Source organism: Haemorhous mexicanus, chromosome 34 (genome assembly GCF_027477595.1).
Source record: "Haemorhous mexicanus isolate bHaeMex1 chromosome 34, bHaeMex1.pri, whole genome shotgun sequence".
Taxonomy (NCBI): Eukaryota; Metazoa; Chordata; class Aves; order Passeriformes; family Fringillidae; genus Haemorhous; species Haemorhous mexicanus.
This window is the reverse complement of record NC_082374.1, coordinates 979,222-989,423: the sequence shown is the minus strand read 5'-3', so window position 1 is coordinate 989,423 and position 10,202 is coordinate 979,222. Positions and strand designations below refer to the sequence as shown.

General features: G+C 63.6%; 2 protein-coding genes across 3 annotated transcripts; both read right to left on the bottom strand.

Annotated features, from left to right (window-relative positions):
• Positions 1 to 11: 11 nt before the first annotated feature.
• Positions 12 to 2,991, bottom strand: NDUFB7 (NADH:ubiquinone oxidoreductase subunit B7). The gene is made up of 3 exons (XM_059872238.1): positions 2,829 to 2,991; positions 1,804 to 1,972; positions 12 to 731 (listed from the first exon to the last, which is right to left on the bottom strand). The coding sequence occupies exons 1-3, from the start codon at positions 2,938 to 2,940 to the stop codon at positions 641 to 643; spliced, it is 372 nt and encodes a 123-aa protein (XP_059728221.1). The 5' UTR covers positions 2,941 to 2,991; the 3' UTR covers positions 12 to 640.
• A 939-nt stretch (positions 2,992 to 3,930) lies between these two features.
• Positions 3,931 to 7,501, bottom strand: TRAPPC5 (trafficking protein particle complex subunit 5). 2 transcript variants are annotated; one of them, XR_009490049.1, is made up of 3 exons: positions 7,422 to 7,501; positions 4,085 to 5,278; positions 3,931 to 4,031 (listed from the first exon to the last, which is right to left on the bottom strand). XR_009490049.1 is itself a non-coding variant. In XM_059872244.1 (2 exons), exon 2 carries the CDS (start codon positions 5,270 to 5,272, stop codon positions 4,706 to 4,708), a length of 567 nt encoding a protein of 188 aa, XP_059728227.1. In that variant the 5' UTR covers positions 5,273 to 5,278; positions 7,422 to 7,501; the 3' UTR covers positions 3,931 to 4,705. The 2 variants fall into 2 exon arrangements, 1 of the variants encoding a protein (XP_059728227.1); XM_059872244.1 differs by having other exon boundaries at positions 3,931 to 5,278.
• Positions 7,502 to 10,202: the final 2,701 nt, after the last annotated feature.

Sequence of the window (10,202 nt, the reverse complement as noted above, 5' to 3'; positions counted from 1 at the left end):
AGCCAGCGCGGTGTCACTTGACAGCTTTATTGCGCGGGGTGGCCTCGTGTCACCGTCACCGGGGTGTCACTCGGGGTCACTGCGGTGTCCCAGATGTCACTCGGTGTTGCCAGTGTCACTTGGGTGTCACTCGGTGTCACTTGGGTGTCACTCGGTGTCACTTGGGTGTCACTCGGTGTCACTGCAGTGTCACCGTGGTGTCCAGGGTGCCACTGAGTGTCCCTGGTGTCACTCCAGTGTCACTCAGTGTCCCAGCTGTCACTTGGTGTTGCCGGTATCACTCGATGTCCCAGATGTCACTCGGGTGTCACTCAGTGTCACTCGGTTCCCCAGGAGTCACTCGGTGTCACTCAGAGTCCCAGATATCACTCAGTGCTGCCAGTGTCACTCGGTGTCCCCGTGTGTCACTCGGTGTCACTGGTATCACTCAGTGTCCCCAGGTGTCACTCAGTGTCACTCAGGTGTCACTCAGTGTCCTGGGTGTCACTTGCAGTCCCCGGTGTCCCCACGGTGTCCTGTTTGTCCCCCGCTGTCCCGTGTGTCCCCCGCTGTCCCCTGTTTGTCCCTCGCTGTCCCCGGTGTCCCGTGTGTCCCTCGATGTCCCCGCTGTCCCCTGTTTGTCCCTCGCTGTCCCCGTTTGTCACTCGCTGTCCCCGTGGCGCCGTCTCAGCCGTTGCTGCCGCAGCCGCAGGCGCCGCTCGCGCTCAAACTCCTTCATGCGCATCACGTAGCTGGGACAGGGGTGGCACTGTCACCGCCTGTCACCGCCTGTCACCGCCTGTCACCCTGTCACTGTGTCGCCCTGGTTCACCCTGTCACTGTGTCACCATGTGTCACCGTGTGACCATGTCACCACCCTGTGTCCCCAAGCCCCTCCCATGTCCCCATCACCCCACAGACACATCTCTGTGTCCCCATGTCCTGCTCCTAATGCTGGCAGCTGTCCCAGCCGTGTCCCCCCAGGATGTCCCCAATGTCCCCACTGTCCCCATCACTCACTCATGGTGCTGGCAGCTGTCCCAGCCGTTTCTCCCCAATGTCCCCATGCTGTCCTCAATGTCCCCATGTCACTCACTCCTGGTGCTGGCAGCTGTCCCAGCCATGTCCCCTAATGCCCCCCACACTGTCCCCATGTCCCCATGCTGTCCCAAATGTCCCCGTGTCACTCACTCCTGGTGCTGGCAGCTGTCCCAGCCATGTCCCCTAATGCCCCCCACGCTGTCCCCATGTCCCCATGCTGTCCCAAATGTCCCCGTGTCACTCGCTCCTGGTGCTGGCAGCTGTCCCAGGCATGTCCCCCCACACTGTCCCCATGTCCCCATGCTGTCCCCAATGTCCCCATGTCACTCACTCCTGGTGCTGGCAGCTGTCCCAGCCATGTCCCCTAATGCCCCCCACACTGTCCCTATGTCCCCATGCTGTCCCCAATGTCCCCATGTCACTCACTCCTGGTGCTGGCAGCTGTCCCAGGCGTGGCGCAGCGCGTGGCATCCCCATGGCACAGGGAAGCTGTCCCCCCCATGATGTCCCCACACTGTCCCCCATGTCCCCATCAGTCACTCATGCTGGCAGCTGTCCCAGCCCTGTCCCACCATGTCACCACGATGTCCCAATCATGTCCCCAATGCCCCCCCATGACCCCAATGTCCCTGTCCCTTACTCGTGGTGCTGGCAGCTGTCCCAGCCATGTCCCCTAATGCCCCCCACACTGTCCCCAATGTCCCCGTGTCACTCACTCCTGGTGCTGGCAGCTGTCCCAGCCGTGTCCCCCCATGCTGTCCCCAGTGTCCCCATGTCACTCACTCGTGGTGCTGGCAGCTGTCCCAGGCGTGGCGCAGCGCGTGGCACCCCCAGGGCACGGGGAAGTTGTCGCGCTGGCAGCGCAGCAGGCGCAGCAGGTGGTGCCCGCAGAAATCCCTCTGCTCCAGGGGCACGCGGGCAGCGGCCAGCTGCGCCGCCGAGGCCACCATGGCTGGGGGACAGAGGGGACAGTGACAGTCAGGGACAACCAGTGACACCCAGGGACACCCTGGGACAGCTGGGGTGCCGAGGCCACCATGGCTGGGGGACAGAGGGGACAAGGACAGTCAGGGACAACCAGTGACACCCAGGGGCACATGGGCAGCGGTCAGCCAGGCTGCTGAGGCCACCATGGCTGGGACACAGAGGGGACAAGGACAGTCAGGGACACTCAGTGACACCCAGGGACACCCCAGGACAGCTGGGCTGCTGAGGCCACCATGGCTGTCACCAGAGAGGGGACAGAGGGGACATCATGGGACAGTTGGGCTGCTGAGGCCACCATGGCTGGGACACACAGGGGACAGAGGGGACAAGGACAGTCAGGGACACTCAGTGACACCCAGGGACACACGGCCCTGGGCCAGCTGTACTGCCAAGGCCACCATGGCTGTCACAGAGAGGGGACAGAAGGGACAATGACAGTCAGAGACACTTGGGGACACGGACACAGAGGGGAACAGGGACACTCAAGGACATTCAGGGACACTCGGGGACACTCAAGGACACTCAGGGCGACCCGGGAATGGGGACAAACAGGGGACAGGGTGTGACACAGCGGGGACACGGGGTGGCAGTGCAGGGACAGCGACACCCGTGTGGCACCTGGGGACAGGGCTGGGGACAGAGTGGGGACACAGGGGGTGGCACCGGCATGACACGCGGGGGTGGGGGGCACGCCGAGAGGTCACCGGGGTCACGCGAGGGCGGGGACACCCCAAGGCCACCGCGCCCCGCCCCCCCCCCGCCGTGTCGCCGTGTCCCCTCCCGGTGTCCCCCCCATGGCGTGGCGGTGTCCCCGCACTGACCGCGCTGCTGGCGGCCCGGCATGCCCAGCTCGGCGGGGAAGGACGGCATGTGCAGCGGGTCGGGCTCGGCCTCGGCGTCCCACAGGTAGCGCCGGCCCAGGTGAGCGCCCATGGCGGCAGCTCCGCGCCCGGGCAATGGCGGCGGAACCGGAAGCGGCGAGGGGCGGAAGCGGAAGTGCCGGAAGGGCCGAGGAGGGGACGCGGCGCCCCCTGGCGGCGGGGAGGACCGCAAAGCATCGCTGAGATCCCCCGGGCTCCCCAAAAAAAACAGGAAAAAACCCAAACCCCCCCCAAAACAACAGAAGAAAAACATTCAACTCAAAACCTCAAAAATACCTCCAAAAACCCCAACCCCCCCAAAACAAACAAAAAAACCCCACAAAACAAAACCTCCCCTCAAAACACAACTCCCCCAAAACCACACAAAACCCCCCTAAAACCCTAAAAAAGACCCAAAACCACAAAAACAAACAAAAACAAAACAAAAAAACCTCATAAAAAAAACCCCAAAAAAAAACAAACAAAAAAAAACCAACCCCCCCAAAAATCCCAAAACCCCAAAATAAACCTTTAAAAACCTCAAAAAGCACACAAAAAACCCACCAAAAAACCCAAAAAAACTCAAAAAACCACCAACCCCCCCAAAAAATTACAAAACCCCTAAATAAAACCTTTGAAAACTCCAAAACCACCCAAAACAAACCACCAAAAAAAACCCCAAAAACCCCTAAAAAACCCAAAAAGAAACCACCCCCCCCATACAACAAAAAAACTCCTCCTATAAAAAGCCCCCCAAAAACCTCACAAAACCCTAAAAAACCCCAAACCCCCACCCCAAATCCACCCCAAACCCCCCTCCACCCCCACTTTGGGGGGACACGGGGACAACGATGACACTGGGGGGGGTCACAGGGTGGTGGCACCAGGGGCACTGGGACATCTCCAGCAAGCAACACCCCGATGTCCCCAAGGGATGGCAGATGTCCTTCTGTCCCCACGGGGGTGGAAGATGTCCCCACAGGGCTCCAGGGGACACAGGGGACACGCCGGGGACACAAAGCCACCCCAAAATGTCCCCAGGCAAAGACGAGACGAGGCCACAGGAGGGACAAAGGCAGTTTATGGTGACACGAGTGTCCCCAAGGGCCACCTCGGGGACCGGAACGAGGGACACAGAGCGGCTCCAATGTCCCCAAGGGCCACCTCGGGGACAGGAACAAGGGACACACAGCAGCTCCAATGTCCCCAAGGGCCACCTCGGGGACAGGAACACAGGTAAGGGACACAGAGTGGCTGTGATGTCCCCTAGGGCCACCTGAGCTGAGGGACACAAAGAAGCTCTGATGTCCCCAAAGGCTACCATCCCTCAAGGAGTCAGTGACACGGCTGCACTGTCCCCATCCCACAATGTCCCTGTCCCCGTGTCCCTGTCCCTGTCCCCCTCCAGGCTCTTTACCCCTCCTGGCCTTGTCCCTCACAGCTGTGTGACAAGGCCATGGTGTGCCCATCCCTCTCCAGGCTGTCCCTGTCCCTCACTGCCCCGTCCCTGTGACACTGTGTGACAATGCCGGGCTGTCCCCATCCCTCTCAAGGCCATCCCTGTCCCTCCCACCCCCATGTCCCCATGTCCCCCCCATCTCAGCATCCCTCCAGGCTGTCCCCACCCCTCTCCAGGCTGTCCTCCATGTCTCAGTGTCCCTCCAGGCTGTCCCCACCCCTCTCCAGGCTGTCCCCATCCCTCACAGCCCTGTTCCACAGTGTCCCCATCCCTCTCCAGGCTGTCCCCCGCTGTCCCCATCCCTCACAGCCCTGTTCCACAGTGTCCCCATCCCTCCCACCCCCGTGTCCCCACCCCTCTCCAGGCCATTCCCCTCATCTCAGCGTCCCTCCAGGCTCTTATCCCGGGCGATCACGGCCTCGTCGAACTTGATCATGAGCGTGGTGCCCTTGTGCCAGTGGGCGCTGACGCGGGCGGGGAAGCCGGCGGCGCCCAGCACGGCCTCCAGCAGCCCGGCGGCGAAGGCGGCGCAGTTCAGCGAGCTGTTCTCGCGCGGCACCGACACGAACGTGTTCACCACGGGCTCCCTCTCGATCACGTAGAACGTGCGCTCGTCGTCGTTGGCCTGCTCCAGCTTGTCGGCCTCGCGCCCGAACAGCGCCCGCCACAGCGGGCCCTTCACGAACAGCAGCACGCCCAGCACCTTGGTCTCGCGCCTGCCCGGCCTCTCGCGGGCCACCAGCGCGTCCAGGGCTCGCAGCCCCACGTGGTGGCCCAGCTGGGCCAGGCGGGCCTGCAGCTCGGCCACCGAGGCCACGCGGCGCTGGCAGTACTGCACCAGCTCCGAGAAGAGCAGCGCGAAGGCGGCCAGGGAGAGCTCGGAGCGGGGCCGGCCCAGGGCGCGCTCCAGCACCGGGGACTTGCCGCGGGTGAAACGGGAGTCCATGGCGGCCTGGGGGGGAGACACGGGGTCAGGGGGCTGCTGGAGAGGGATTGAGGGGGACCTAGGGTGGGTTAGAGAGACTCTGAGGGGGCTTAGGGTGGGGCTAGGGGGGGTTTAAGGAGGGTCTGGGGGGGTTTAAGGAGGGTCTGGGGGCGATTTGAGTGGGTCTGAGGGGGTTAAAGGAGGGTCTGAGGGAGATTAGGGAGGGTCTGGGGTGGTTTAGGGGGGTCTGAGGGGGTTAAGGGATGGTTTGAGAGGGTTTAGGGAGGATCTGAGGGGGTTTAGAAAGGGTCGGAGGTGGTTTAAGAAGGGTCTGAGGGGGTTAAGAAGGGTCTGGGGGGGTTAAAGGAGGGTCTCAGGGGGATTTGAGTGGCTCTGAGGGGGATTAGGGAGGGTCTGAGGGGGATTAGGGAGGGTCTGGGGTGGTTTAGGGGGGTCTGAAGGTGTTTAGGGTGAGTCAGAGGGGGTTAGGGAAGGTCTGAGGGGGGTAAGAAGGGTCTGGGGGGGTTTAAGGAAGGTCTCAGGGGGATTTGAGGGGGTCACAGGGGGGTTGCAGGGGATGTGAGGGAGGTTGGAGGGGGATTTTTGCCAGCGAGAGCTCGGAGCGGGGCCGGCCCAGGGCGCGCTCCAGCACCGGGGACCTGCCACGGGTGAAACGGGAGTCCATGGCGGCCTGGGGGGGAGACACGGGGTCAGGGGGCTGCTGGAGAGGGATTGAGGGGGACCTAGGGTGGGTTAGAGGGACTCTGAGGGGGCTTAGGGTGGGGCTAGGGGGGGTTTAAGGAGGGTCTGGGGGGGTTTAAGGAGGGTCTGGGGGCGATTTGAGTGGGTCTGAGGGGGTTAAAGGAGGGTCTGAGGGAGATTAGGGAGGGTCTAGGGTGGTTTAGGGGGGTCTGAGGGGGTTAAGGGATGGTTTGAGAGGGTTTAGGGAGGATCTGAGGGGGTTTAGGAAGGGTCTGAGGTGGTTTAAGAAGGGTCTGAGGGGGTTAAGAAGGGTCTGGGGGGGTTAAAGGAGGGTCTCAGGGGGATTTGAGTGGGTCTGAGGGGGTTAAAGGAGGGTCTGAGGGGGTTAAAGGAGGGTCTGGGGTGGTTTAGGGGGGTCTGAAGGGGTTTAGGGTGGGTCAGAGGGGGTTAGGGAAGGTCTGAGGGGGTTTAGGGAAGGTCTGAGGGGGTTTAGGGAAGGTCTGAAGGGGGTTTAGGAAGGGTCTGAAGGGGTTAAGGGATGGTTTGAGAGGGTTTAGGGAGGGTCTGAGGGTTTTAGGAAGGGTCTGAGGTGATTTAAGAAGGGTCTGAGGGGGGTAAGAAGGGTCTGGGGGGGTTTAAGGAAGGTCTCAGGGGGATTTGAGGGGGTCACAGGGGGGTTGCAGGGGATGTGAGGGAGGTTGGAGGGGGATTTTTGCCAGGGAGAGCTCGGAGCGGGGCCGGCCCAGGGCGCGCTCCAGCACCGGGGACCTGCCACGGGTGAAACAGGAGCCCATGGCGGCCTGGGGGGGAGAAATGGGGTCAGGGGGGTGCTGGAGAGGGATTGAGGGGGACCTAGGGTGGGTTAGAGGGACTCTGAGGGGGCTTAGGGTGGGTCGGAGGGGGTTTAGAGAGGATCTGAGGGGGTTTAGGGAGGGTCTGAGGGGGTTTAAGGAGGGTCTGGGGGGGTTTAAGAAGGGTCTGGGGGGGTTTAAGGAGGGTCTCAGGGGGATTTGAGTGGGTCTGAGGGGGTTAAAGGAGGGTCTGAGGGGGTTTAGGGAGGGCCAGAGGGGGTTAGGGAAGGTCTGAGGGGGGTTTAGAGAGGGTCTGAGGGGGTTAAGAGATGGTTTGAGAGGGTTTAGGAAGGGTCTGAGGTGGTTTAAGAAGGGTCTGGGGGGGTTTAAGGAGGGTCTGAGGGGGATTAGGGACGGTCTGGGGTGGTTTAGGGGGGTCTGAGGTGGTTTAAGAAGGGTCTGAGGGGTCTCGAATGGTCGGGGAGCTCTGAGGGGTCCCGGTCCCGCCGCAGCGCTCGGGGGATGCGGGGCTGCGGCACCGCCCAGAGGGGAGCGGGAGGCGGCGGGGAGGGGGGTGGGAGCACCGGGAGGGGCACCGGGAGGGGCTGGAGCACGGCTGGAGCGCTGCCGGTGCCCGTGGATGGAGGGAGAGACCCCCGGAACCCCCCAGGACCGACCTGACAGCGATCCCGGTGCTCCGCGCGACACCGCCGTAAAGCGGCCGTAAAGCGCGGCACCGACCTGACACGGCCGTAAAGCGCGCTGGGGGCGGGGTCTGCGCGGAGGGCGGGGCTCTGTTAGCGAGACCACGCCCCCTAAGTGAAGCCCCGCCCCCAGGGGACACGGGCGGGGGTTCTGGGGACTTTGGGGACATCTGGTGGCACCGCGGGCCCCCCGCCCCTCCCCTCCGGAGCACCTGGGCCGCCAGCTGGGCTGGGGGAGGGGCGCGGCTCCGCAATGACGTCATTGCGGGGAGGAGGGGGGGAAGGGCGAGGGGTGACCCCCCCCCCCCCACCCCGGGGGACACCTGGGACTGGGGGGGGACACAGAGGGACAGGGCCAGCCGTGGGGGGGGGGGGGGGGGGGGGCGGAGGACACCCCCCGTGTCACTGATGGCACCTGGGGCACCCCCGGGGGCACTCGGGACAGCCCCGGGGCCACCCCAGTGTCTCCCCAGTGTCCCCCCAATGTCCCCAGCGCCCCCCAGTGCTACCCCAGTGTCCCCCAGTGCCACTCCAATGTCCCCTGGCTGTCCTCAATGTCCCCAGTGTCCGCCCAATGTCACCAATGCCCGCCCCCCAGTGCCACACCAACTGTCCCCTAGTGTCCCCCCGGTTCCCCCTCCAGTGTCCCCTGGCTGTCCTCAATGTCCCCAATGTCTCCCCAGTGTCCCCCCAATGTCCCCAGGGCCCCCCAGTGCCACCCCAGTGTCCCCCAGTGCCACTCCAATGTCCCCTGGCTGTCCTCAATGTCCCCAATGTCCCCAGTGTCCCCCCAATGTCACCAATGCCCGCCCTCCAGTGCCACCCCAATTGTCCCCCAGTGTCCCCCCTCTGCCCCCCCCTGTGTCCCCTGGCTGTCCTCAATATCCCCAGTGTCTCCCCAGTGTCCCCAATGTCCCCAGTGTCCCCCAGTGCCACCCCAATTGTCCCCCATTGTCCCCCCCGGTGCACCCCAGTGTCCCCTCAGTGTCCCCTCAGTGTCCTCAATGTCCCCAATGTCCCCTGGCTCTCCCCGTTGTCCCCAATGTCCCCCCACTGCCACCCCAGTGACACCTTAGTGTCCCCAATGTCCCCTTGCTGTCCCCAGTGTCCCCCCAGTGTCACCCCAGTGCCTCCCCCATTGTCCCCAATGTCTCCTCAGTGTCCCTAAATGTCCCCAGTGTCCCCCCAGTGTCCCCTCCTGTCCCTCGGGGCCATCTCCAGCTCTGTCCCCTCTGTGTCCCTGTCCCATGTTCCAGCCCTTGGGGACAGCGCTGCCACCCCGGCCCCAGGGCCACCCGCGGGGGGTCTCGTGTCCCTCCGTGTTCCCTCCGTGTCCCCTCAGTGTCCCTCAGTGTCCCTCCTTTATCCCCTGTCCCCTCTCTGTCCCCCCCCTCAGTGTCTCCTCTTTATGTCACCTCTGTCCCATTGGAGGGACCCTGGGGACACTGACGGGACATTGGGGACACTGAGGGGCACTGGGGACATTGGGGACATTGGGGGGACATTGAGTGGCACTGGGGATACTGAGGGGACACTGGGGACACTGAGTGGCACTGGGGGCACTGGGGACACTGAGGGGCACTGGGGACACTGAGGGGACACTGAGGACACTGAGTGTCACGGGGGACACTGGGGACACTGAGTGGCACTGGGGACACTGAGGGGACACTGGGGACACTGAGTGGCACTGGGGACATTGGGTGACACTCCCCGGGGCAGTGACACGGGCACAGGGTGATCTCGTGTCCCGACGTGTCCCCAAATGCCCCCTCAGTGTCCCCAGTGTCCCCCGGTGTCCCTTCATTGTCCCCTCCACTGTCCCTCCAATGTCTCCGATGTCCCCCCAGTGTCCCCACCCGGGGGGTTTGATGGCTGTAATTAATTAAGAGCCACCTCTAACGGCTGTAATTAATTAAGAGCAATAATTAATTGAGCTATAATTAATTTAAATGGGTGTAATTCATTAAGCGCCGCCGTTAATGGGTGTAATTCATTAAGAGCCATTTCGTTAATTGCTCGCGGCTGCCAGGGGCGGATTGGGGACGCGCGGGGGCGGGGGAGGGGCGGGGGGGACATGGCGGGGGGGGGGACATGGGGAGGGGACATCGGGGGGGGGACACGGGGAGGGGACACGTGGACAACGGCACCCACGGGGATCCCCCCCAGAGCACCCACGGGAACCCACGGGGACCCCCCCACAGCACCCATGGGACCCCACAGCACCCATGGGAACCCCAGAGCACCCATGGGAACCCACGGGGACCCCCCCAGAGCACCCATGGGAACCCACGGGGACCCCCCCAGAGCACCCATGGGAACCCACAGCACCCATGGGAACCCCAGAGCACCCATGGGAACCCACAGGGACCCCACAGCAGCCACAGCGATCCCACAGCACCCACGGGACCCTATGGAGACCCCCAGAGCACCCATGGGACCCCATAGGACCCCCCCAGCACCCATGGGAACCCCAAAGCACCCATGGGACCCCCAGAGCGCCCACGGGGGCTCCAAAGTACCCATGGAGACCCCACGGAACCCTCACAGCACCCATAAACCCCACAGCACCCATGGGAACCTCACAGCACCCACGGGAACCTCATGGAGACCCCACAGCACCCATGGGACCCCACAGCACCCACGGGGACCCCAGAACACCCACAGGAACTCCACAGCACCCACGGGACCCCACAGCACCCACAGGGACCCCATAGAGACCCCACAGCACCCACAGCGATCCCGCAGCACCCATAA

Coding starts and splice junctions, on each gene's coding strand:
- NDUFB7 (XM_059872238.1), bottom strand. CDS start 2,940: ATGGGCGCTCACCTGGGCCGGCGCTACCTGTGGGACGCCGAGGCCGAG. Junction 1,973..2,828: donor GCCGGGCCGCCAGCAGCGCG/GTCAGTGCGGGG, acceptor TCTGTCCCCCAG/CCATGGTGGCCTCGGCGGCG. Junction 732..1,803: donor GACAGCTGCCAGCACCACGA/GTGAGTGACATG, acceptor CCCCTGTCCCAG/CTACGTGATGCGCATGAAGG.
- TRAPPC5 (XM_059872244.1), bottom strand. CDS start 5,272: ATGGACTCCCGTTTCACCCGCGGCAAGTCCCCGGTGCTGGAGCGCGCC.